At 42.2% G+C, this 25,063-nt stretch overlaps 1 protein-coding gene across 2 annotated transcripts; it reads left to right on the plus strand.

Annotated features, from left to right (window-relative positions):
• The first annotated feature begins 1,921 nt into the window (after positions 1-1,921).
• LOC139463735 (epidermal retinol dehydrogenase 2-like) lies at positions 1,922-25,063 on the plus strand. 2 transcript variants are annotated; one of them, XM_071244990.1, is made up of 7 exons: positions 1,922-2,002; positions 13,872-14,187; positions 15,515-15,699; positions 16,281-16,412; positions 18,186-18,430; positions 19,594-19,719; positions 22,537-25,063. In XM_071244990.1, the coding sequence occupies exons 2-7, from the start codon at positions 14,028-14,030 to the stop codon at positions 22,628-22,630; spliced, it is 942 nt and encodes a 313-aa protein (XP_071101091.1). In that variant the 5' UTR covers positions 1,922-2,002; positions 13,872-14,027; the 3' UTR covers positions 22,631-25,063. The 2 variants fall into 2 exon arrangements, with proteins under 2 accessions (XP_071101091.1, XP_071101100.1); XM_071244999.1 differs by lacking the exon at positions 1,922-2,002 and adding an exon at positions 13,648-13,737.

Consider the following 25,063-nt stretch of genomic DNA (forward strand, 5'->3'; position numbering starts at 1 on the left):
TGAGTTTTACTTCGGGCTAGCCACCAACAAGCTGACTTGCCGTGATATAACTGTTCAAAACGGCGTTATACTCGCTTACTCAAATAACAGCGTTGTGAAACGCATGTTGCCACAATCACAATAGTAATAGTTGAAAGGTTAATTATCTACCCCTCACGCCTCGTGTCAAATATATTGCAAATAAAAACTAGGCTGGAATTCAGGAGTTACATATTGGCTGGACTTACGAGTCCTTGCACAGTCCTATCCAAATCGCTTGACGAGCTACACATCCGTTCGCAAACATGAAACAACATGGATTTCAAAGTGCAGATATCGGTGGACTGCAGGATTTGCAAAGCATATGCACCGCTAAATGGGTGTCGACAGATATTTTGCAAATCTTCTCATGTTTTTAATGAAGGTACTCAGTGATTTGATGCACTTCGCGAGGTAAGACCCGTTTTATTACATTATAGATCATGATTATCGATCAGATCGTCTTGACAGCGCCGCCATTTTGTTTGAAGCAAGTGCAAGTGATACGAAAAGCGGAATCGGATTGGTCAGTTGGGTGGGACATAGAAGGGACATAACCTGTAATAGCCACTGGTGGCGTTTCGATCGATCCCAGAAAATTCCATCCTAGTTCGGCAAGAGCTGAAACTGGACTTTTAACGCCCTTACCTCGGGAATATTCGTACATGCTGACCACACGATCCATTTAGTCGCCTCGTTAGACACGTATGGTTACTGGAGACATACTGACCCAGAATCCCATGGGGGTTCGGAGTATGAAATGATAACAATTGAAGCATGGATTGAAATCATTTTCCGCGTGAAAATATATAAAAAACACTCCGAAAATATAATCGAAAACCGGACAACCGTCGAGGATTGTCCTGTTTTCGATCAGAGCTTTCAGCAACATAGGTTTTCGGACATCATATGTTATCTATCACGAGTACTTGCACTTTGCGGTGGGGTATGGCACCACACAGAAATTGTAAATACTAAGATGATGGCTTGTTTTCATAATACAGCTGTCTTTTAGCCTATACGTTAATGAGATGTTTTACAGTTGTTAATGTGATTAGCGAGAAAACAATGAATGTTTCTTCAGCGTCCGAATACCTATAACACGGGAATATATGTTGTATTAATGTCTTATGTTTGCAATGGAGTTTTGATTTTTTTCAAAAAAAGGTAAGTAAGTACAAGGTGATATTTTTTTCAATTTGCTTCAACATGGGGAAAGGGTCAGACATTGCACGCTTGTGACAGTTGTCCGTGTCTGGGGGATGGGGGTGAAATTTATGGCTGTATTGCCCCCTGACCCGGCGAGAAGCCTGGTGCGCGGAAGCTATGCCCGATTTTTAAAAAGTACTGATTTGACTTTGAAATTTTACTGCATCCGTGATTTTTGTCTATTTAACTTACTGACTTTTGCCATTGACTTATTACATTTCTTGGTGTAAATGTTGGCCAAACTGCACGAAATCCCTGATATTACAATTTGTTTTATTATAATTAAAGGCAAAGAAGCACTCCACCATACAAATTGCCACAGACGTAGTTATCTCCCTTTAGTTTACTCGGTCCGTTTCCGTTTCCGCGGTTTAGCATTTTGAAAAACAGCAAATCATATAACTCAGAATTTGCTTCTTATTTGTGATATATATTGATTGCTGTGCCTGCGTCAAGTCCCGTTTCTTACGACTGAGAAGTCCCGATTGTGTGGTATGGGAAAAAAGGACAGTCCGGACCTGATTCACCGGTGTATGAGTAATTGAATGTACAATCAGCAACAATGCACCCACGACAGATTTGTGTAGCCCTGTCACACCAATGGTTGATACCATGAGCAAATATAAAACCGGTCTGATAACCATCTAATCCCGAATCTAGTTGGGATCATACTCAACATACATGTGTATAGTACCGTCGACCGTAATGAGAAGAGAGCGCGTCCCCAGATTGATCTTTGACCATCCCCGCCTTAACTCTGCAACATACGCCCAACGTGAGTATGACCTATACAATATCATTTTTTCTGCTGTTTGGAAACCCTCGTCTGGTACTGGGAGAGATTGCACCACTAGCGATGACTCTGTAAACATTATGGCAGGTTACACAAGTGCCAGTGTAATAAAACCCGGACGATATGCACTATAAATACCGTATGCGTAATATATGTCTCTCTCACTATATATACCGTATATATAATATGAGACTCTCGCACTTTAATTACTGTATACGTAAAATAAGGATCTCTCACCATGATTACAGTATACGTATATACGGCGGCGTAAGCGCGTTCAATCCAACGCACTCGCGATATATGTACCGTATACAAAATATAAGGCTCTCACACTGTATATACCGTATATGTACACACTATATTGCTCTCTCACTGTATATACAATAGTTAAACACTCTTCAAAAAAGGAAAAGCATAGGTGTTTTAAGAATTCCAATTAGATTTTTTTCCAGCAATCGTCATAAAGACAATTCTTATGTTTGATTCCCGTTTATCATGTCATGTTTGTTGTGCATCTCAAAATGGTTTTTTTGTACGTTTATCAGCAAAAATGCGAAGGATGCACGGACATTGCTTTCAAAAAGAGTTTCAGCTCAATGCACGCGCTAAATGTTGGAAACAAGAGTAGAGGCACTGACTATAAAAGACCGTACAAAATTTATCAGTTCATTACGAATTTTCTGACGTGAACGGAGATCGAAAAATGCCAAGATTAACTGCAGCTGACCGAAATATCGCCATTGGACGTTTGGAAGCAGGGGAGTCCCAGTCTGCTGTTGCAAGACACTTCAACGTTCACCAAAGCACCATATCTCGACTATGGGATCGATATACCTGCACTAATTCGACTAATTCGACAGGTGGATCGATTTGGTGGAGGGAGTGTCATGGTGTGGGGAGCCATACCTAACACGAGTAGATCACAGTTAGTGGTTGTCCAGGGCAATCTTACAGCAAACTTACAGCAAACTGATACATAGACCAAATTTTGCGTCCTCACCTCCTCCCGACTTTGGACCGCCAGATGGAGCTGTTCCAACATGACAACGCTCGGCCCCACACAGCACGTGCAACAGTTAATTTCCTTGTTAATGAGAACATCAATGTCCTTCCACGGCCGTCCAAATCGCCTAATCTCGATTGAACGTTTGGGGGCGAACTTGATCCTTACAGGAGGAATGTCGAAGAATTCCCCACGAAAAAATCCGACGACTTGTGCAATCTGTGCCAAGGAGGTGTCGAGCAGTGACAGCTGCAAGAGGTGATGTGACCAGGTACTGACCATGACGTGCCCTTGTGGCTAAACATGTGCAATGACTGAACTGAATTAATGCTGACAATGACGACAATGCTTTTGTCGATCAGTGTGTCATGCATACTATATGGCTCTCTAACTATATATACCGTATATACATACTATAATGCTCTGTATATACGGTATACATAAGGCTCTCTAACTATATGTACAATATACAGAAGGCCCTCTCACTACATAGGCAGTATACATAAAGCTCTGTAACAATATGCAGAAGAAAAGGCAATCTCGCTATATATACTATGTAAAGAAGGCTCTCTCAATATATGTTATTAACACAAGGCCGGGCCATAACTTAACCGGGAAGACATGGCATGATTCACTTTCACTGCAATGTTAATAACGAAAGTCCGCTCTAACACGTTTTTAGTTCATATGATATAAATAAAACCAAAACATTCTCATGACAGCTGACGTAAAAAAAGCCAAAGACAATTCAACTCTTTTTGTAAGATGAAATGACAGAGGGAAGTAAGACTTGCACACACATCATTAATAACCATGACAATGACAGTTAGTATCAATGGCCAATCCCGCTGGCAAAGTTCTATTGGGTCCATGTTGGGTTGTGTGTCCCTCGACTGAAATACTTATATTCATTTCTTGATTCAGTTATTTTGGAAAAAAATGCAGTGGGTGATAGGAACAGATTTGATTGTGCTTCACCGTATCCAGACGGCGTGGGACGGTAGACACTGGTCTGTATGTCACCAGACGGCGTGGGACGGTAGGCACTGGTCTTTGTGTCACCGTATCCAGACGGCGTGGGACGGTAGACACTGGTCTGTGTGTCACCAGACGGCGTGGGACGGTAGGCACTGGTCTTTGTGTCACCGTATCCAGACGGCGTGGGACGGTAGACACTGGTCTGTGTGTCACCAGACGGCGTGGGACGGTAGACACTGGTCTGATTGTGTGTCACCGTATCTAGACGACATGTGACGTTGCAGTTGGTCATTGGTTTGGCTGGACCAGAATCGATTATTTACTGGACGCCATGATATCGTTGGAAACAGCTGACAGTCGCAGTTTGTACTCCAAGCTAGCAACACCTCTCCAGCCTACCAAGCCACCCAAGCCAACCAGCCACCAAGCCAACCTTACCCAGCAAAGCCTCCCAAGCCAGCACAGTTTCACTGATAGCCAGCAGAGGAGGTTATTATCAAAACACACACCCACATTCTCTCTTAAATCTACTCACACCCAAGCCCGCAAATCCACAAAAACACTAAAAATCCTCATAGGTAAACAATAGGATAATCCACAACCCCTAAATAACAATCTCAAAAACCTAAACACATCTCAACAAACCTGCTCAACCAGTACCCACCACCTACTCCCTAAAAACACACTCTCACTACCAACTCACTCCACACAAACCCACTCACCACATCCACTCACCTCACCCCACTAGCCGCAAAACATGTCCGACTCCCGCAACACTACCCAGGCAGACATCCACCAAACAGAATCACCCACACCTTCGGAAGCCCACAACACTTCCGGGAGGACATCCATCCCACTCATACCTGACGGTTTCGGCTCCAAATCACCAGTAGCTTCACCCACCAAAACAGCCGTATCGCCGATCCCCACAACAAACACCAAAAAAAGGAAGCTGGACAGTTCCAACACACAACCACCACCAAACATGTCGCCCGCATCCATCATCACCACATTCGCCCTTTACTTTTGCGCTACAGGCCCCATAAACGTCCTTTCTAAAAGTCTCACAGCCAATAAAGTAGGAATCTGGTTCAAACAGCACAAAATTCACTTCGACAAAATTAAAGAGGCTAACAAAGGTTTCCAAATAATTTTCCCAGACCAGGACTCCCTAAACGCAGCCAAAAAAATCACCCAAATCTTCCAATACACAGTAACCCATCAAACCCCAAACTGGCAGCTATTCACTAGGGGCGTAATCAGAGTAAATCCTAAAGAAAACAACGAAGACTTAGACATGTACGCACAAGACGCTAACGATAACCAAGATATGTACCCCCAACCTAAAATAACTAGCACCCGAAGAATAACTTCAAATAGAAACGGTAAAATCTCAAACACACCAATAGTCATAATCAATTTCCAAAAATCAGCTAAATATCCAGAAGCACCTAAATTTATCTCCTTCGGAGCAACCACTAAATTAGAAGTCAAACCATACATAAAACAAGTTAAACAATGCTCTAACTGTCTCCAATACAACCACACAGCCAATGAATGTAAATTCCAAAAAACTAAATGCAGGAAATGCGCCCAAACTGACTGCCCAGGGACATGCACACCCTGGTGCATACACTGTAAAAGCATACAACATTCCTCACTATCCAACAACTGCCCTCATAGACACACCCTCACACAACAGGCCAACAAACACATCAATATCGACACGGCCAAACTCCAAACAAAAAGACAAGCACAGCATACAAAACAACCTCTGCTACCCACACCACAACCAAACAACACCCCACACTTAAACTCGGCATGGGATGGCATCCTGCAAAGAGTACATCCAGCACCCAAAACACACATCCACCACACGTCCATCCCACAACCCTCCACTAGCACATTCACAACATCCACACCTGCACGCAAAACAAGCAACAATACGCCCGCCACAACCCAACCCGGCACCATACAAACCACAGCCGCTATGGCAACAACAACCGATCCCAAGCAATCACAACCCGAAAACCTAGACAGTAAGGAAACCACATCCAGACCACAAACACAAGCACGCACGCAAACCACCCCCATGGAATGTGAGGAAACTAAACTTAACAACACAGAAGAATATGAATGCACAACCGAGGAAGACATAAACGAAATAACTCTCTCAACCCCCCAAAAAACCAAAACCTTTAAACACAGGCCTCAGCAAATGTCAAACAACAAACTAAACAACTTAACCATCCTTCTCGCATACATGCTAAAGGAAATAAACCCAAACGCTAGCACTAAAGCTTTCTATACCGTAGCAAATAAGCTTAAACTGACAACCCTTACCTTCGAATTCTTCAGCATAGGCCTCGAATTAGTTAGCCCTACCTCAACCAAGTAAAAACCCAACCTCCAAACACTAAAAGCCCAAATAATGGAAGGCCTAAACATATTTCAGTGGAATGCCAATGGACTAAATTCCCACGGCCACGAACTAAAAGCAAAATTTAAACAAGATAAGGGTCCGCACATTGCCTGTATCCAAGAAACCAAATTCTCAAAAAAATCTAAATTTACTCTACCAAACTACAACTCAGTTAGAACAGACCGAGCCAAACCTAAAACCGCTAGAGCCGCAGGAGGATTAATAATACTAATCAGAGAAGACATTAACTATGAAGAAATCAAAATAAACACACCAAACCTAGAAGCAAACGGCATCCAAATAACTCTCAAAAACCAAAAAATAAACATCATTAACGTATACCACTGGGCAGAACAAAAAATTCAAGCTGAGGACCTAAACAAATTACTGCAAATAAGCAATAAATCAACTATATTCCTAGGAGACTTTAACGCTCACCACCCCACCTGGAGCATAGATGAAAAAATAGATAATCATGGCAAACTAATCTCTGAATGGATAGAAACAAATAACCTTGTACTCCTAAACAATAACCAACCAACTAGATACGATAAGAAAAACCATAAAATGTCGGCTATCGACCTAACCATATGCACCCCAGATCTGGCCCAAAGTACTCAATGGGAAGTTCACGACGCCCCACTAGGTAGTGACCACTTCCCTATAAACATTACCATAGGCAATACAAACGTTCCTACCCAAACAGAAAACCTAGAACCAAAATTCAACTATAACCAAGCTAACTGGGACAAATTTCAGGATATCTGCAACCAAGCCAACCTAACCAAACTAGAAAATAAGGACCCAGAAATCTACTGAAAAAACCTAACAGACTACATAATTAACGCAGCCAAAGCATCAATACCTTATAAAACAAATAACGTAGGCAAACCCTCGGTACCATGGTGGAACGAGGAAATAGAACAAACTAGACGCAAACGTAAAACAGCCTTCAATAGAGCCAAACGCGACCATAACCATATAACGGTAGCTCACGAACTAAACCACAAGGTCCAAAAACTAGTCAAAATAGCTAAAACCAAAGATTGGAAATTATTTTGTGAAGGAGTAAATAATCGTACAGATGCCAGAACAGTCTGGCGAAAAATCCACGCCATTAGAGGCTTAAAACGTCACAAAAAAACACCCAACATAAACAATTCAACCAACCCTACCGAAAAGGCAAATAACCTAGCAAACCACTTCTCGGCCATAAGCAGCAACAATAACTTCAGCGAAAAATTCCAACAAAAACTTAAAGCAGAAGCCAAACCTACTAAAGAACCAAATAATGATAACCTCGAAATAAACCAACCTTACTCAATGGAAGAACTCCAGTACGTACTCCAAAATAGGAAAAAGGGAACTGCCCCAGGACTAGACCTAACATCCTACCAAATAATCAAAAAACTCCCCCCCAACCTACTCCAGGCACTACTTAAACTATATAACCTAATCTATCAAAACGGACAGGTACCAACTCCCTGGAAACAGGCACTAGTCATCCCTATCCCTAAACCCGATAAACCAACTAACCAGGCAAATTCTTATAGACCAATATCCCTAACCTCAAACCTATGTAAAGTAATGGAATCTATGGCCAAAAATAGACTACAACACTACTTAACTCAAAATAACATCATAAACACAGATCAAAGCGGTTTCACTCCTGGCCGCTCAACCTTAGATAATCTCGCCCGACTAGAACAGGACATAAAGACGGGACAACTCAACAAACAATACACAACAGGCATCTTTCTGGATTTCTCCAAAGCATTCGACATGGTTTGGCACAACGGGCTAATACAAAAACTTAAAAAAATAGGACTAAAAGGACAAATAATAAACTACATTCAGGACTTTCTAAACGAACGTAAAATAACAGTGGGGATAGACCATACTCTATCGGACCAGTGTCCCCTAGAAAATGGCACTCCCCAGGGCAGTATCCTCAGCCCCACACTCTTTAATATAATGATAAACGATCTCTTCGAGGGCCTATCACCTAAAGTAAACACATCCAAATTCGCGGATGATGGAGCCCTCTGGATCCGCACAAAAAGTATTAATATGGCCCAAAATTTACTCCAAAAATCTCTTAATAAAATACAACAATGGGCTGACAAATGGGGCTTCTCCCTTAACTCAGAAAAAACAACAGGAATAGTATTCAAACATAAAAACATGAAACCCGCCTCCCCAATTCTCCAGCTAAACAACCAAACAATCAAATTTCAAAAACAAACCAAATTCTTAGGACTTATCTTCGATCAACATCTCACCTGGGATGCTCACATCCAAAACCTAACAACTAAATGCAGTAAAGACCTAAACACCCTAAGATGCCTCACTGGCTCAAACTGGGGAGCCTCCAAAGATACCCTCCTCTCACTCTACATATCACTAATTAGATCAAAACTAGACTACGGCTGCGCCATATACAACACCCTAAACAACTCTCTATCTAAAAAACTTGACTCAATACAATATCAGGCTCTCAAACTAATTACACGCACCCAACATGGCACCTCCTACACTTCACTCCAGGCCTTAACAGGAGAAATGCCACTAAGTCTACGCAGGGAACAGCTAAGCTTAAATTTCTGGGCCGCATCCCAATCAAACCCTCTCATCCAAAACCTAATAAACCAAAATATCAGCCCCAAAAACCAAGCTCTAGCTCGTAAACACCCCTTACTTACCCCAATATCTCAAAGAATAACAAACTACCTAAATGAACACCAAATTAAAAATCTTAAACAAAACTGCAAACAATCAAATATCTTCACCCCTAAACTTAAAATACCCAAAATAGACACAACACTAGCTAGCCAAATAAATAAACAAACCGACCCAAACATAGCTAAAACCACCACACTAGCATACATACACGAAAATTGGCCAAATTGGTGTCACATTTACACGGACGGATCTTCAGATCCGACCTCCAAACACACAGGTTTCGGAGTCCATACCACACAACCAACTAAAACTACACAATCCTTCCGACTCCCAAACAACCAATCAATATTCACGGCAGAACTAATGGGCATGGCCTCAGCCCTCCATAGTCAAGAATCCAAAAACCACAATAAAATCCTAATACTTACCGACTCCCTAAGTGGACTGCAAGCCCTCAAAAACAAAAATACCAAAAACCGACCTAAATTAATAAATCTAATACTTAAAAGCTCCAACGACCTAACTAACGCAGGCAAACAAATAACTTTCTTGTGGATACCCGCCCACGTAGGAATATACGGTAATGAAAACGCCGATAAGGCAGCTAAACTATCCCTCAAAATCCCAGAAATAAGCTTAAACTTACCCATCTCAAAATCAGAAATTAAAAGTGTAAATAAGCAAAAAATCACCAAAAAATGGCATAACCTATATCTAAACTCAAATAGCCAAATCAAAAAAGTACTCAGCAAACCACTAACCAAACCAAAAATTCACCATCCATCAAAAAAAATCGACAGAGTAATCACTAAACTCCAAACAGGACACACCAACCTAAATAACCACCTAAAAAAAATAAAAAAACATACTACAGGTAACTGCCCACACTGCAAACAACTAGAAACCCCAGAACACGCACTCATCTACTGCACACACTACCTAACACATCGAACCGCATTACAAACCACCCTCAATCTAAACCAGGCTCTCACTCTAGAAGCAATACTAAACCCACAAAATAAACTAGAAAACTTCAAGGCCTTAGGCGTATTCTTAATCAAAACGGAACTAATAAAACGCATCTAAAAACACTATAATCCACCAAATCAAAATTACATAAACACACAAAAATCCACCATACCCAGCTCCCTTAGTTCTCCTCCCTTACCCCATCGGCATCTATTCCAAATCTCAAAATTCCCAAATTCTATATAAGCAACCCCTAAAGCCCCCTCTTGGGTTGCACACACCACTTTCGCCCCTTTCGGAAACACATTAAATGGCCTGGCCGGGCCCGTGTGCGAAATACGCATCAGTCGGAAAGCGCACGTTAAATCTACAAAGTAAGTAAGTAAGTAAGACAGTGGCGAATAGGCTCACTCCGTGCACTCATACTTTCTTCAATGCGGTAGTCCTGTGGTAATTACATCTGGTTGTTTCGCCTACGCCCGGTTTGAGTCTCATTGAAGGTAAACCCTGCTGCGTGCCCACTTTGCTATATTATTAATTGACGTACTCACTCACTGGAAGACATGTACCAGTCCCCAAATGTTTCGCAACTGGCTGCGTGAAGTTGCGTCCCTTAGGCCTACCATAATCCTGAGATAGTGGGTTCGAATCCCTGAGTTTTCTTTTTATGACATCATAACCTTGCTCGTTGGTTTCACCAAAGTGGTAAACGTCGAAGACCTGCATCACTTCGGTATTTCCTCCATTATGAATTAGATTTCAAGCCAGCTGAAACTATATAACTAAACTACTTTTCCGGCGTTAAACCAAACTCACTAACTCCATGGTGCTTCTAACATAGCATGCAGAAAGTCGGACCCGGGGCAAACACGTGACAAATGAACAGCCTTTGCTACAGACAGGATTGTGTCCACTCACATTGTGTTTTGGTCATCTTTCAGTGGCATTGGGGCGGTCGGGTCGCCTAGTGGTTAAAGCGTTCGCTCGTCTTGCCGAAGACCTGGGTTCGATTCCCGACATGGGTAGAATGTGTGAAGCCCATTTCTGGTGTCCCCCGCCGTGAAATTGCTGGAATAAAAGCGGCGTAAAACCATACTCACTTACTTCAGTGGCGTGGTTTGGTCGGTGTTTTTTCATTCATGATAATGCTTCAAAATCCATTTATTGTGGCCCTCTCCGTTTTTATATCAGACATTATCAATAGTGTAACGTGAAATAAATGTCCACTTGTTTCCTGTCTAGGTACATAGGTCACTGCATTTCTCTCACAAATGCACTCATTCATTCATTGGTTTGCAAACACATTTCTTCCCTGAAAAATAACATTTAAAAAACTGTCACGGAACTGCTACATTTCTTCAGTGGGCAGTATATATTCCAGTCACGTGTATTCACACGCCAGTCAGTGAATATGAATCACACGAGTATAGATTTATACCGCTGATTATAACCAGCATATGTGATAACAGGACCTGCACGACCACCCCTCGCTGTAGAATCTCGTGGTGTCTCAGCGTCGGACATCATAGTGTATGTCGGACCCATAGCACGGTAATCACCCTTAATTTGACTCTTACAACCTCTCAGTAGGTACAGCTTGTTTGTTGAAACAAACTATACACCAAGTAGATTTAAACAAAATGTCATCATCACAATGAACAGGTTCGTGTTGTATATATAAAGAATCGCGTGTTCTTTGTCTTTGTCTTATTTTGAGTAGTATACAAAGAAATATTACTCTGTATGTCCATTATTTGTACTGATCGGAAACACGGACTTTCAAAATGTCAACTTAGTGTTTGTACGATTTTCCAATTGATATGCATGACTGCATATGAACTTTTTTGGAGTTAATTAATTGATTATTGATGTATCCTAGTTTAAAAAGATGCTGTTTTAGGTCCTGATCCGATTTACGTTTCTCTGTCTTGAATATACTTTTTTTTAAAAGAAGAAGAATAAGACGATTCATGTCACGTGTTTAAAATATTTCCGTGCTCAACATTCGGAAAAGAACGTTTGCTTTGCTGTAATCATTGATGCTATTTTCGCGTTTACATTTATTACAAAAAATGAAGAACCACCATATTGCTGAAACCTTCCACTACGTGGGTACCTTCTTGCCCCTCTGTCATGTAGTGCTCAGCATCACTCAGACAAGAATCCCGACTATAAGACTGATCTACTCATTTATTTTGTATGTTACATATCCAGTGCCATATAAGGGGCCGTCCAGCAGAGTTACCAGCTAAAAATAGATTATTTGATCAGTCGTCAGGAAAATCCGTCTCTTTAAGTAAAATAGATGCCGTATACAACAAATAACCTGCGTAATGTCCTCCTTGCAGCTCCTGACATTTGGGGTAGGCCGTGGATACGCCCTGGATAGGCCTAGGCCTAGGATCAGAATACGCCGTGAATAGTGAACGAGATATTTGTGTAGATGTCACCCTCAGACGTCACATTTTGCGAATGCGGTCGACATTCTTATTGTCAACATCACATAGTTATATAGCTGTGCCTGTTTACAAAATAGAACCTGGCTACCATACAACCAGGTAGACTATGCAAAGACCATATAGTCCATATAGACCCCCTGATACAACATTTCAATTCCAGGGAAATATGATATTGTACCTTTAAATATAATTTGAACAATGAATCTGGATTCTACTTGATTTAAACACTTTTTATTCACAAAAAGTGAATGGGATTGGATACAGGTTTTCAAGTTAGGGCCCCTTCTTCCTTCTTTGATTCTACCTCATGCCTACTATAGTATTACCAACGTCCACACAATTTTGAGACCTAAATGGTGAAATATTAATGGGGAAATGAGCGCCCTTCGATTGCCCAACCCTCTTTTGGGGTACCCAGTCAGTCCACTAGATATAGAAATCTTTCCCTCAGCGAGCACGTAAATGCTTTATATGTTTGACTTCTACTCAATCTGATAAGGGGCCCATGTCTGTGTCACCTCCCAAGTGTCACCCCTTCCTGCCGAGCTATAGTAACCGTAGTTGTTTATGGGCCGACGACTGGGTTCGGGTGCTTTGCCGGGTTGGTGGATGTAGTCTCCTCCTGTTTTAACACCAAAACCCGTTATCTTCACAAGCTGATGTTCTAAAAAAGTGTGTTGTGAGTCAGTTGTTTGGCTACTCCTGACGCAGAGAAGAAAAATGTTTGTCTGAAGTGTTGACAGAAAAAATATTCTGTCTCAAACATTAACTCAAGACCCCTGTTCAATGTGAGCAAACGTGTACCAAGTCTCCACAACGTGACCGCATTCCATACACTCGACCGGGGCTCCACGTATTAAGCATTTTAATTTGCTACAGTATATATATATATTTTGTTATCTCTGTTTCGACATCGACGCAAGCAGGTAATCGCACCACGGGTCGAAGTCCAGTCTGTGTATACAGGTGTACTGCGGTCAGATGGCCAGCGTGCTGTTTTTAACTAATGATTGTCATTTGTTGACTATGATTTGGAGGGTTGGTAGGAAAACACGTCCCATGATTGTAAGAAGAAATGCATTTCTTATAAATCCCATGTTTCAAGTAAGGACAACGTGCATTAACATATAGTACTGACGCTGAGATAGAACGTTCTGCTGTCTGTTGACCGTGACACGGATGTGAACGTGCCTTGACAAGGGAGGTAACCACTGTTTTAATGTTACATGGCAGTAATCTCATGTTTTACATTGGTAATTAAGTTTTATATTGTGATCAGCTGCTGCACGAATTACAGGCGCTGGCATAGATCTAACGGACACACTTCTCCATCTCCAGATAATACTACATCAACGACAACCACTACTTCCACTACTGCATCCCTGAACAAATCCGCTTCACAAGTGGCTCAATCAACGACTAGGAAGGGGTTGACACATTTGACATTTACAACTTGAGGCATAGTTATACGAGCGAACCGGGAAGTAAGACAAGATGGTGGACGTGGCGGCCATGTTGTCCTTAGTATTGGAGGTGATAGTGCTCACGGGGAAGTTGCTGTACTTTTGGCTGGAGGCGATGGTGCTGGCCGTCCTCCCTGTCAGCATTCAGGGGAAAGACATTTCGGGGGAAACTGTCCTTATAACCGGCTCAGGTGGGTTATGTAACATTGATACGTCTATGGTCATATCATACTTTACGAAATGGCTTAGTCGTTTAAAGCTGTGCAGGGTTGCGTGAAGGGTTACGTTCCTGAGCCGTGTCAGATTTTCCCTTGGATCCCCGTGGGGGTGAGGTGAAAAGGGGTTTAATGTCGCGTCCAAGATTATTGCACTTATATATAGCGGTGTGTGTGTGCGTGTGTGTGTGGCTGCTTGTACTAGTCCGGACTGATGCCGATTTATAGTGCTAGCCCGCTGAGATAACATGCCACAGTTTAACATGAATACCCCACTCAGACACAGTATACTGACTCCGAGCCGACCATTCCTTGTTTTAGCCCCTTAATGCCGAGCGCCAGACAGGGTAACAACAAGTACCATCTTTTAACGTCTTTTGGTATGACGCAGCGGGGATCGAGCCACGGACTTTCCGCTCTCCGGGCGCCGCTCTACCACTAGACTACGGAGGCGGCCCTGGATCCCCGTGCATTAGCGGATACAGCTTTTTTGAAAAGGGGGGTTGCACAATTAAGATCTATTTATTGACTTTGGTGGTAATTTATACAGAAATAAAGATTTGTTTCGAAATAAAGGGGGCGGGGGTGGGGGTCGGGGGGTGCGCACTCCCCCCCTTCTGTATCCGCCCATGCCGTGGGAGTCTGGATCTCTGAAACGCTGATGAGATATTGCATGCCCTTACATAGGTTGTCGAAATGTACGACGTGAGTGATGTTGTGATGTTTGTTGTTAAACGCCGCACTCAGCAATATTCCAGCTATATGACGGCGGACTGTAAATAATCGAGTCTGGACCAGACAATCCATGTGACTGACATCATGCATCGATCTACACGATTGGAATACGATGACCTCCAGATCCCGACAAACATAACCGGCTCTAATGACAAGCATTGGTTGCTGAAGACCTATTCTACCCCGGGTCTTCACGGGTATATTCGTAATGGTAATCGCACAATGCCAGATCGGTGAACTTGCTGACCCGTGCATGGTCAGCGTGATATTACATATTAGTTGTTATAGTTGTTAATACATTCGACATATTATTTTTCTATGTAAATGTAAATTGTAAAAAAGGATTAATGAAAAAGATGACCCCCAACACACCCACACCCCCTCAATCATCCGATGTATTATATCGCCATTCTATACTAGTTTATCCATTCGACGCCGATGCAGTTCTTACAATGTTTGGTGGTTGAATGGTGCTTACGTAAACAACATTTAGTGGTACGTCATTAAATATTGACAATCTTAATTAAACGTTTTCGGCATGCATTCTGTTTTCACCGTGTTTCCGCAGGAAGTGGTATCGGTCGTCTGCTCGCCAAGCGTTTTGCCGACCGTAGTTGTCGTCTGGTGCTGTGGGATATCAACAAAGAAGCCAACGAGGAAACAGCGGCAGAAGTTCAGCGATTCGGAATCACCGTAAAAACATACACAGTGGATCTGTCGGATGCGAAACAGATATACCAGGCAGCCGAGAAGGTTGGATTTACTGTTTTATGGATTCATTGATCATGGAGAAATACATTATAAATACTTTCACTGAACAAAAAGACACTGAACTTCTTTTTGACTTCCTCGATGACGAAAAGTAAGTGAAAATTTTGCTTTCCGTGCGCAATAACATCGAAATCTGATATCAGGAGCTGATTAAGCGCATTTTCAGTCGGGAAAGATAGCTCACTGGTGAGATAGCGCCCAGATAAACTTGTTATTTCACAAGATGAACCAGTTACCCATATTTGATTGTCAACCTTGAACTGGGACAAGGGTTGCTTTAGGCGCTGTGATTCGCTGTGCAGAATTGTGTCCCTTTGGCGTGCCAGAAGCCGATGATCGCGGATTCGAATAGAAGAATCGGATTGATTGTGTTTCTAGAAATGGCAGCTCTATAATTTCAGAAAAGTAGTAAACGTCTAAGATTTGCAATCTTGCAAGGCTGACAATATGAATACATATTTTTCGAAATACATAGATTTGACTATGTACAGGACCTGTTATCTTATTTATTGAAACAGACCGGGATGTTCTAGATCTAACTGTTTTGGCCTGTTTGTCTGCAGGTGAAGCGTGAGATGGGGGATATTGACATCCTGGTGAACAATGCTGGGATAGTGACTGGCCGGAAGTTCATGCAGTGTCCAGACGAGATGGTTCAGAAGACAATGCAGGTCAACGTTCAGGCGCACTTCTGGGTCAGTTCCGGAAACTCTGGACACACTGCAAGGGGCGTTAGGGAACAGTTCAACAGTTCCATGTCGGATTAAATCTTAATAACTTAGGTTTAGAAGTGGTGGGTTAACAGGTGTGAGAATGTTCAATCCTACAAAAACAATTTTTCAGTGGATTTACAGTTTAAAAAAATAAAACACCGAAATCGTCATATTTAATCCAGAAAATATAAGACATCTCCAACGTAGGTATTAAAACCATTTGAATAAAACAAACCAGTTAACATGATGTGCTCGAAAGTTCTGCCACACCACCCGCTTTATTGATAATTGCGAAGTAGGATTCGCTTGAAGATAGAATCTCTTTAAGGGTGTCAACCATGTTACAAATAACCTTTTTAGGAGTGTGGGTATGTCTCAAGACTGATGTTTTATTTTTTTAATCCCCAATTACATTTTGAATTGCTTCCTAAGCGGCCCCTGCGTTACACAGAGTTTAAGTATTTCTCAAGGTTCATCTGCACCCAGTGTTTGCAATATTTATAGCATATATAAACGTTTATTATCTACTTGCAAGTTTGACATTTTAAAGTCGATTTTCTCATATTGACCCATGTAGAACCCGATAACGTGTTATGCTCAAGGCTGATATAGTCTCGCTTGAGTATGACATGTCATACCTTTGCTATCATAGCGTTCGTGACACGCATTCCGAGCAAATACGTCACAATCCAAGGGAGTTAAGCCAATAACACTTTTTGATTAAAATCAATTTCTTGTAAAATAAATAAATCAACAATTTATGTATCCTGAAACTTTCTATCACTTTTTTTATTTCATTTTGCAAATTCGTAGGTAAGAACTTGCCAGAAAAAATCAAAGCCGTTGGGTATATGGATATCGGCGTGATGTGTGTATGTATTTGTATTAAGAATAGGTCCGCGGCAGCTTCCACAATAAAAAGTAAATGCCTTTCTATATTACTGGATTCCATTGCAATTATATCTGTTAATGTTTAATGCAGGGACGCTTCCCCTGCATTAAGCCTAAACCCAGTATACTGTGTAATTGAGAGCTCCCACGACTGGCATTCATTAAGTTAGACAAGGGAGAGATGGTTCTGGAGATATCAGTGGGCCACCCACATCAGCTGTAAACACCAGTGGACAGAACTTAATCAACTGATAAAAACAGAATCTCGCCTGTTAGCCCTGTAGATTTGGACAGACCCTAGAGCTGAGGCAATCATGACTTGCCAAACCATTCTAGACATGTGTGTAGCATGTATTTTTGTATTTATTCTCTAGGGACTAGTTGCGATATCTTATAGGTATACTTATCAGCTTTTACGTGTACTGCCCCACTTTACGTATGTCTTAGAAACCAGTCGTTTTCGATAGGAAAACTGGAGGAGTAGCTGGCTGCGATATCGCAGCTACGAATAGTCCACTGATCGCTGACTTGGTTGATTGCATATCGTCGTACCTCGACGGTGCGGCACGTGACTGGTTTGTCTGGCCGAGACCCGGTTAATTACACGCTACCATGATATACAGTAAACTACGTTTATAACGAACACGCTTATTACGAACTGACCTATACAACGAACTTAATTTTAGTCCCTGCCATATGTTGTATATATGCTGTATATATGCTTATAACGAACTGCGGTTATTACGAACTAAAATTAGCGGTCCCTTTGTGTTCGTTATAACCGTACTTTACTGTACTTGGAAATATTGCTGAATGTGGCATTAAACTGTAAATAAACATGTTATGTCGGAACTATTTTTTCAGACGGCGAAAGCGTTCCTACCTTCCATGATGGACAGGAACCACGGCCACATCGTAAACATCGCAAGCTCCGCGGGACTACTTGGTGTGTCCGGTTTGGCAGATTATTGCGCAAGTAAATTTGCGGCAGTAGGGTTTGACGATTCTCTTAAATACGAACTGGAGTCGTCAGGATTGACGGGTGTTCATACCACAGCAGTCTGCCCCTACCTCATAGATACCGGCATGTTTGATGGCTGCAAGTCAAGGTGAGCTACTTGGATTGTCGTCACCATGACCTGGTTAAAATCAGGTAACTAGAACCAAGATTTTATTTGAATGAGACGACTTTAGCGTAGGTGCGCAGTGAGTGAGTTAATATTTATGTTTTATGAGCAATATTCCGGCAATAACAGCCGGAGGCACCGGAAATGTGCTTCACTCATTGTACTCATGTGGGGAATCCAACCCGAGTCTTCGGCCTGACGAGCAAACGCTTTAACCGCTTGGCTACCCTACCGCCACGTCAAATGCTCCGCTGATGGTATGGGGGACTATCAATGGACAGTTAAACATAAACTTTGCGATCCTGAATATGTTAAACATTAATCTATGACTACAGTTAGTGGACGTGTTATGTTAACCGCCGCATGGAAAGGTATTTCAGCTATATCAGGGTGTGTCAGCTAGCTTAAGGCGGGAGGGAAGCCCGAAGTAATGCATGTCTTAGACGTTAACCGTGTTGTTAAAATCCACGGTATGGTGATCATACACTGTGATTTGACCCCACGATCGTGGGATCATTGCATCTCAAAGAGACTTAATTCTGCTCAACTCAGGCATTTATGTATTTGCTCATTGAGAATATGTGGTAAATCTATAGATCGGGAGGAAACTCCGTCTTTACGCATTATCGAAGCGGTGCAAGTCCAATACAAAAAGGAAGCAGTCTGTGTGAAGAGGGGGTGGTGGGGTAGCCTAGTGGTTAAAGCGTTCGCTCGTCTCGCCGGAGACCCGCCCCACGTTGGTACAATGTGCGAAGCCCAATTCTGGTGTCCCCCGCCGTGATATTGCTGGACAATGGCGTAAAACCATACTCACTCACTAAAGAGGGCTTCAGACAGATATGTCTGTACACAGAAATGATTCGTGGTGTGCGGTTGTTTGCGTTAAGTATTGAATAAACCTACTTTTCAGTCGTAAAACCATTGATATATACCACTTGAAACAAGTTAAAGAACACCCGGTTCTTTCCTATTACTATAGGTTATAATATTCCATGGAATGCCAGATTCCGCATTTCAAAGTCGTCACAGTATTCAGGAATTGGTTTGATCCGCTTTTATCAGGACTTCCTCTATATTTATGTTTCGTGCACAGTTCTGTATATTGGCATTTGACGACTGAGTGGAGATGGTCCTACCTGTTGCAGGTTCAGCTTCCTCCTGCCCAAACTGAACCCCGACGATGTTGTGGACGGCATCATGGACGCCATGTTGTGTAACTCCGCCATCGTCATCCTCCCCAAGATTCTTTACGCCTTCATAGCGCTCAAAGGGTATGTATTGCATGGCTCAAGGGGTATGTATTGCATGACTCAAAGGGTATGTATAGCATGACTCAAAGGGTATGTATAGCATGGCTCAAGGGGTATGTATAGCATGGCTCAAGGGGTATGTATTGCATGGCTCAAAGGGTATGTAAAGCATGGCTCAAGGGGTATGTATTGCATGGCTCAAGGGGTATGTATTGCATGACTCAAAGGGTATGTATTGCATGACTCAAAGGGTATGTATTGCATGGCTCAAAGGGTATGTATTGCATGGCTCAAAGGGTATGTATTGCATGGCTCAAGGGGTATGTATAGCATGGCTCAAGGGGTATGTATAACATGGCTCAAGGGGTATGTATAGCTTGGCTCAAAGGGTATGTATTGCATGCTCAAGGGGTATGTATTGCATGGCTCAAAGGGTATGTATAGCATGGCTCAAGGGGTATGTATTGCATGGCTCAAAGGGTATGTATAGCATGGCTCAAGGGGTATGTATTGCATGGCTCAAAGGGTATGTATAGCATGGCTCAAGGGGTATGTATTGCATGGCTCAAGGGGTATGTATAGCATGGCCCAAAGGGTATGTATAGCATGGCTCAAAGGGTATGTATAGCATGGCTCTAGGGGTATGTATTGCATGGCTTAAGGGTTATCTATAGCATGGCTCAAGGGGTATGTATAGCATGGCTCAAGGGGTATCTATAGCATGGCTCAAAGGGTATGTATAGCATGGCTCAAGGGGTATGTATTGCATGGCTCAAAGGGTATGTATAGCATGGCTCAAGGGGTATGTATAGCATGGCTCAAGGGGTATGTATTGCATGGCTCAAGGGGTATGTATAGCATGGCTCAAGGGGTATGTATAGCTTGGCTCAAAGGGTATGTATTGCATGGCTCAAGGGGTATGTATTGCATGGCTCAAAGGGTATGTATTGCATGGCTAAAAAGAGTATGTATTGCATGGCTCAAAGGGTATGTATTGCATGGCTAAAAAGGGTATGTATTGCATGGCTCAAGGGGTATGTATTGCATGGCTAAAAAGGGTATGTATTGCATGGCTCAAGGGGTATGTATTGCATGGCTAAAAAGGGTATGTATTGCATGGCTCAAGGGGTATGTATTGCATGGCTCAAGGGGTATGTATTGGATGGCTAAAAAGGGTATGTATTGTATGGCTCAAGGGGTATGTATTGCATGGCTAAAAAAGGTATGTATTGCATGGCTCAAGGGGTATGTATTGCTTGGCTAAAAAGGGTATGTATTGCATGGCTCAAAGGGTATGTATAGCATGGCTCAAGGGGTATGTATAGCTTGGCTCAAAGGGTATGTACAGCATGGCTCAAGGGGTATGTATGTCATGGCTCAAGGGGTAAGTATAGGAAGGCTCAAAGGGTATGTATTGCATGGCTCAAAGGGTATGTAGAGCATGGCTCAAGGGGTATGTATAGTATGGCTCAAAGGGTATGTATTGCATGGCTCAAGGGGTATGTATAGCATGGCTCCAAGGGTATGTATTGCATGGCTCAAGGGGTATGTATAGCATGGCTCAAGGGGTATGTATAGCATGGCTCAAGGGGTATGTATTGCATGGCTCAAAGGGTATGTAAAGCATGGCTCAAGGGTTATATAGCATGGCTCAAAGGGTATGTATTGCATGGCTCAAAGGGTATGTGTTGCATGGCTCAAGGGGTATGTATTGGATGGCTAAAAAGAGTATGTATTGCATGGCTCAAAGGGTATGTATTGCATGGCTAAAAAGGGTATGTATTGCATGGCTCAAGGGGTATGTATTGCATGGCTAAAAAGGGTATGTATTGCATGGCTCAAGGGGTATGTATTGCATGGCTAAAAAGGGTATGTATTGCATGGCTCAAGGGGTATGTATTGGATGGCTAAAAAGGGTATGTATTGCATGGCTCAAGGGGTATGTATTGGATGGCTAAAAAGGGTATGTATAGCATGGCTCAATGGGTAATTTGGTATGTATGTCATATGGCTCAAAGGGCATGTATATGACATGGCTCAAAGGGTATGTATATCATATGGCTCAAAGGGTATGTATAGCATGGCTCAAAGGGTATGTATAGCAGGGCTCAAAGGGTATGTATATCACATGGCTCAAGGGGTATGTATAGCATGGCTCAAAAGGTATGTATATTGTATTGCTCAAAGGGTATGTATATCACATGACTAAAAGGGTATGTATAGCATGGCTCAAAGGGTATGTATATCATATGGCTCAAAGGGCATGTATAGCTTGGATCAAAGGGTATGTATAGCATGACTCAAAGGGTATGTATATCACATGGCTCAAAGGGTATGTAGAGCATGGCTCAAAGGGTATGTATATACGTATATCACAACTTACCAATATTACATGTTTTTCTTAGCAACTACCCCGAACATTGGACCAGTGTAGATCCGGGGTAGAATAGGTCTTCAGCAACCAATGCTTGTCGTAAAAGGCCTTCATGGAACGGTTGGTCGGGCTCTTCGAATGGGTTGCTTGCATGTCATCGCACACTGACTGGGCGGGCTTTACTCATAATATCAATCACTGAGCTAGATTCGATTATTGACAACTCGCCGTCATAAAGCTTGAGCGGCGTTAAGCAACAACAGACAAACCTTTGTGATAATAGCTTTCATTGTAGACTTGTAAACAGTTAGGTGTCGGCGTAGACCGTCAGTCAGTGTCACATGATCAAAGTCTCATTGTACATGTTATACGTTGGGGCAACTCTGTTTCATCTGTTGGCCCCGATCGAGAAACCGCTATGAATTGTATTGCTCACTCAAACGGAATTTTCTTTTCTCTTGCAGCATTCTTCCAATTAAAGTAGTGTTCCTATTGTGTGACTTTATGGGTGTAAACTCTATGATGAATACCTTCAAAGGACGAGGAAAGGAACAATAACATTACTAGCCTCCAGACGCCCAGTCATCAAAGTCGGAACCGACGAATCTGTTCACTTGACCTCGACAGGGGCCACGCTTCTACCAGTACCAGCCCACACTGAACCAAAGCATTAGCAATCATTGTCTCGTGTATTCATGAGTGAGCCAGACGTTCTAAATGTGTTGAAGTATCTTGAAGAGATTGTGATAGCCGGTGTCTTTGTGTAGATCATGTACATATATTTAAAGGGACTCTTCGAGCAAACGTTTGAGTCTTTCCGAACCTTGGCCTGTTTAGACAACCTACTCCACACAATCTTTTCGTATTTACTGTTTTAGGAGTCGCTGAAACTATAATTAATTGAATATTTTATTAAGGCATTATTAATCACAAAACGGGAGAATAAGCACAGGATGCATATCTCACCCTGACGTTTTAGCTCACCTGACACATCATAAACTGATGGAATACGTAATGGAGAAATCATGAGAATCTGTTGATATCGGAAGTAGAATGAACAAAGGAACACTGGAGTGATATCTCCGACTGAAACCATGTTATGGATGCTGTATAACTTTTCCATAATTTTTCATAATGACTCATAGTTGCGTCAGTGTTACCTGACCAGAACGAATGGCCAGTGAAATCCTGGCTCAGAATCAACTGCAACAACAATAGCATGACGGGATCATAATGGTTTAAACATGATTAGAAATTATGGATCTTACATTTTCTAAATACCTCGACACAGCAGCCTTACATTGAGCAGAAGAACAAACAGCTGACGTATATTGAAATGTTGTGTGGGCTAAATGTAACAAATGTTTGTGTTATTTATACACTATCTGCCGAGTTAACATAGTGGTGGGAGTGTCTGATAGGTCTGGCCATAAAAGATAACGTTAGATCAGAAAATGTGAGTTAGCAGGCTAACACGTGGGTTTTGCATGCCTTGAATCAAACCTGCCAGGGTTGCCAGTCTCTTCCATCTTTATGTATGAAGGGTCAGTTAATTTTGTGATTTATCAGCTTTCATCGTGTAAATCCTGATACGACACCCGGTATCACCCAACCCCTTCTACACATTTAGAAGAAGCCATTCCACAAAGATCGTTTTGTTAAACAAGGACCAAAACAGTAAATAAAGAAACTACGGGGATTTAAAAAAATTATAAACCATAGTATTCTATGAATTGTCAAATACATGAAGGAGATTTACCATGACATTAACACACCGGTATGAAAGCGTATAACTTAATCTTAAAAAAAACCCCGTTCTTATGCTTGTCAACAGGATATATATGATTATGATTTCATATTAAGCCAACAGCCGAAACTATTATTCTTTCCAGAACACATCTAAGACCTGCATTACTTCAGGCTTCCCCCCCACGTTAAGCCGAGACGCCGTGATATAATTGGAATAAAGTTAAAATCGGCGTTAAACACAACTCACTCACTCACTTTCCAGAACGCCCAGCTGGAGTGACTCTATAGTGACAAACGCGTTTAGAGATAAAACATTATTGTGTATACATGACCTGCTGTGAGAGCGAACGTGTGGACAAGAGGTCTCCGGCAACTCATTTCGCAGTACAGAGTTTCTAAGACGTACGAGGGCGCTCGGGAGGCCTTGTGGTTAAAGCGTTGGCTCGTCACGCCGAAGACCCGGGTTCGATTCCGACATAGGTACATTGTGTGAAGCCCATTTCTGGTGTCCCCCGCCGTGATATTGCTAAAAGCGGCGTAAAAACTCACTCACTCACTCTAAGACATACGAGGACCCAAGGTTCAGTCTTAGTATGATCCCTAGTCCCCCCCACCCCCCCACCTACATTACGCCGACACGCCACTGTAACTAAAAAACTGTTCCAAGATGCGTCAACGCACTCAATCACCCACTGAATAGCCATACATATTAATTTATATTTTTGATATATTCATCGACTACTGTTTTTCTTCTGGAAAGTGAATATTTATGTCTTAAAAAATCTTTGTAACGAGCCAAGTTTGTTTTTTATTTCCCTTGACGAGAAATAAACCATGAAGTCTCACACGTAGGAAGATGGCGTAGCTTGGTCACTTATTATTACCTGCTGAAAGACGTCAGCTTGTCTATTAACGCCTCCAGCAGCGCTGCGTCAATCGGCCTAGGTGTCGTCTTCTGTTACATTAGTGGACTGGTTTCGCTGACAAGTTCATGTCGGCTTCTTGTCACTATATTAGCAGAATATTAAGACCATTAGCATTTTTAAGTTCAACGTCGCGTTGACGTCATCGATTGTTTTAATACGGTCGAGCCTGTTGGAGGTAATAACTAGGAACAGGTGTACGTGAATGCATGGCAACTAGACAATACAAAACCCGATAAATCAATAATTACAAGCAATTTCTTCGACAATGTGTGATAAATATGTTTGAATAATAATCTGCCATAGTACCACTTTCTGG

The sequence above is a fragment of the Haliotis cracherodii genome, unplaced genomic scaffold, assembly GCF_022045235.1.
Source record: "Haliotis cracherodii isolate W230 unplaced genomic scaffold, xgHalCrac1.p SCAF_1, whole genome shotgun sequence".
In the NCBI taxonomy this organism is placed as follows: domain Eukaryota; kingdom Metazoa; phylum Mollusca; class Gastropoda; order Lepetellida; family Haliotidae; genus Haliotis; species Haliotis cracherodii.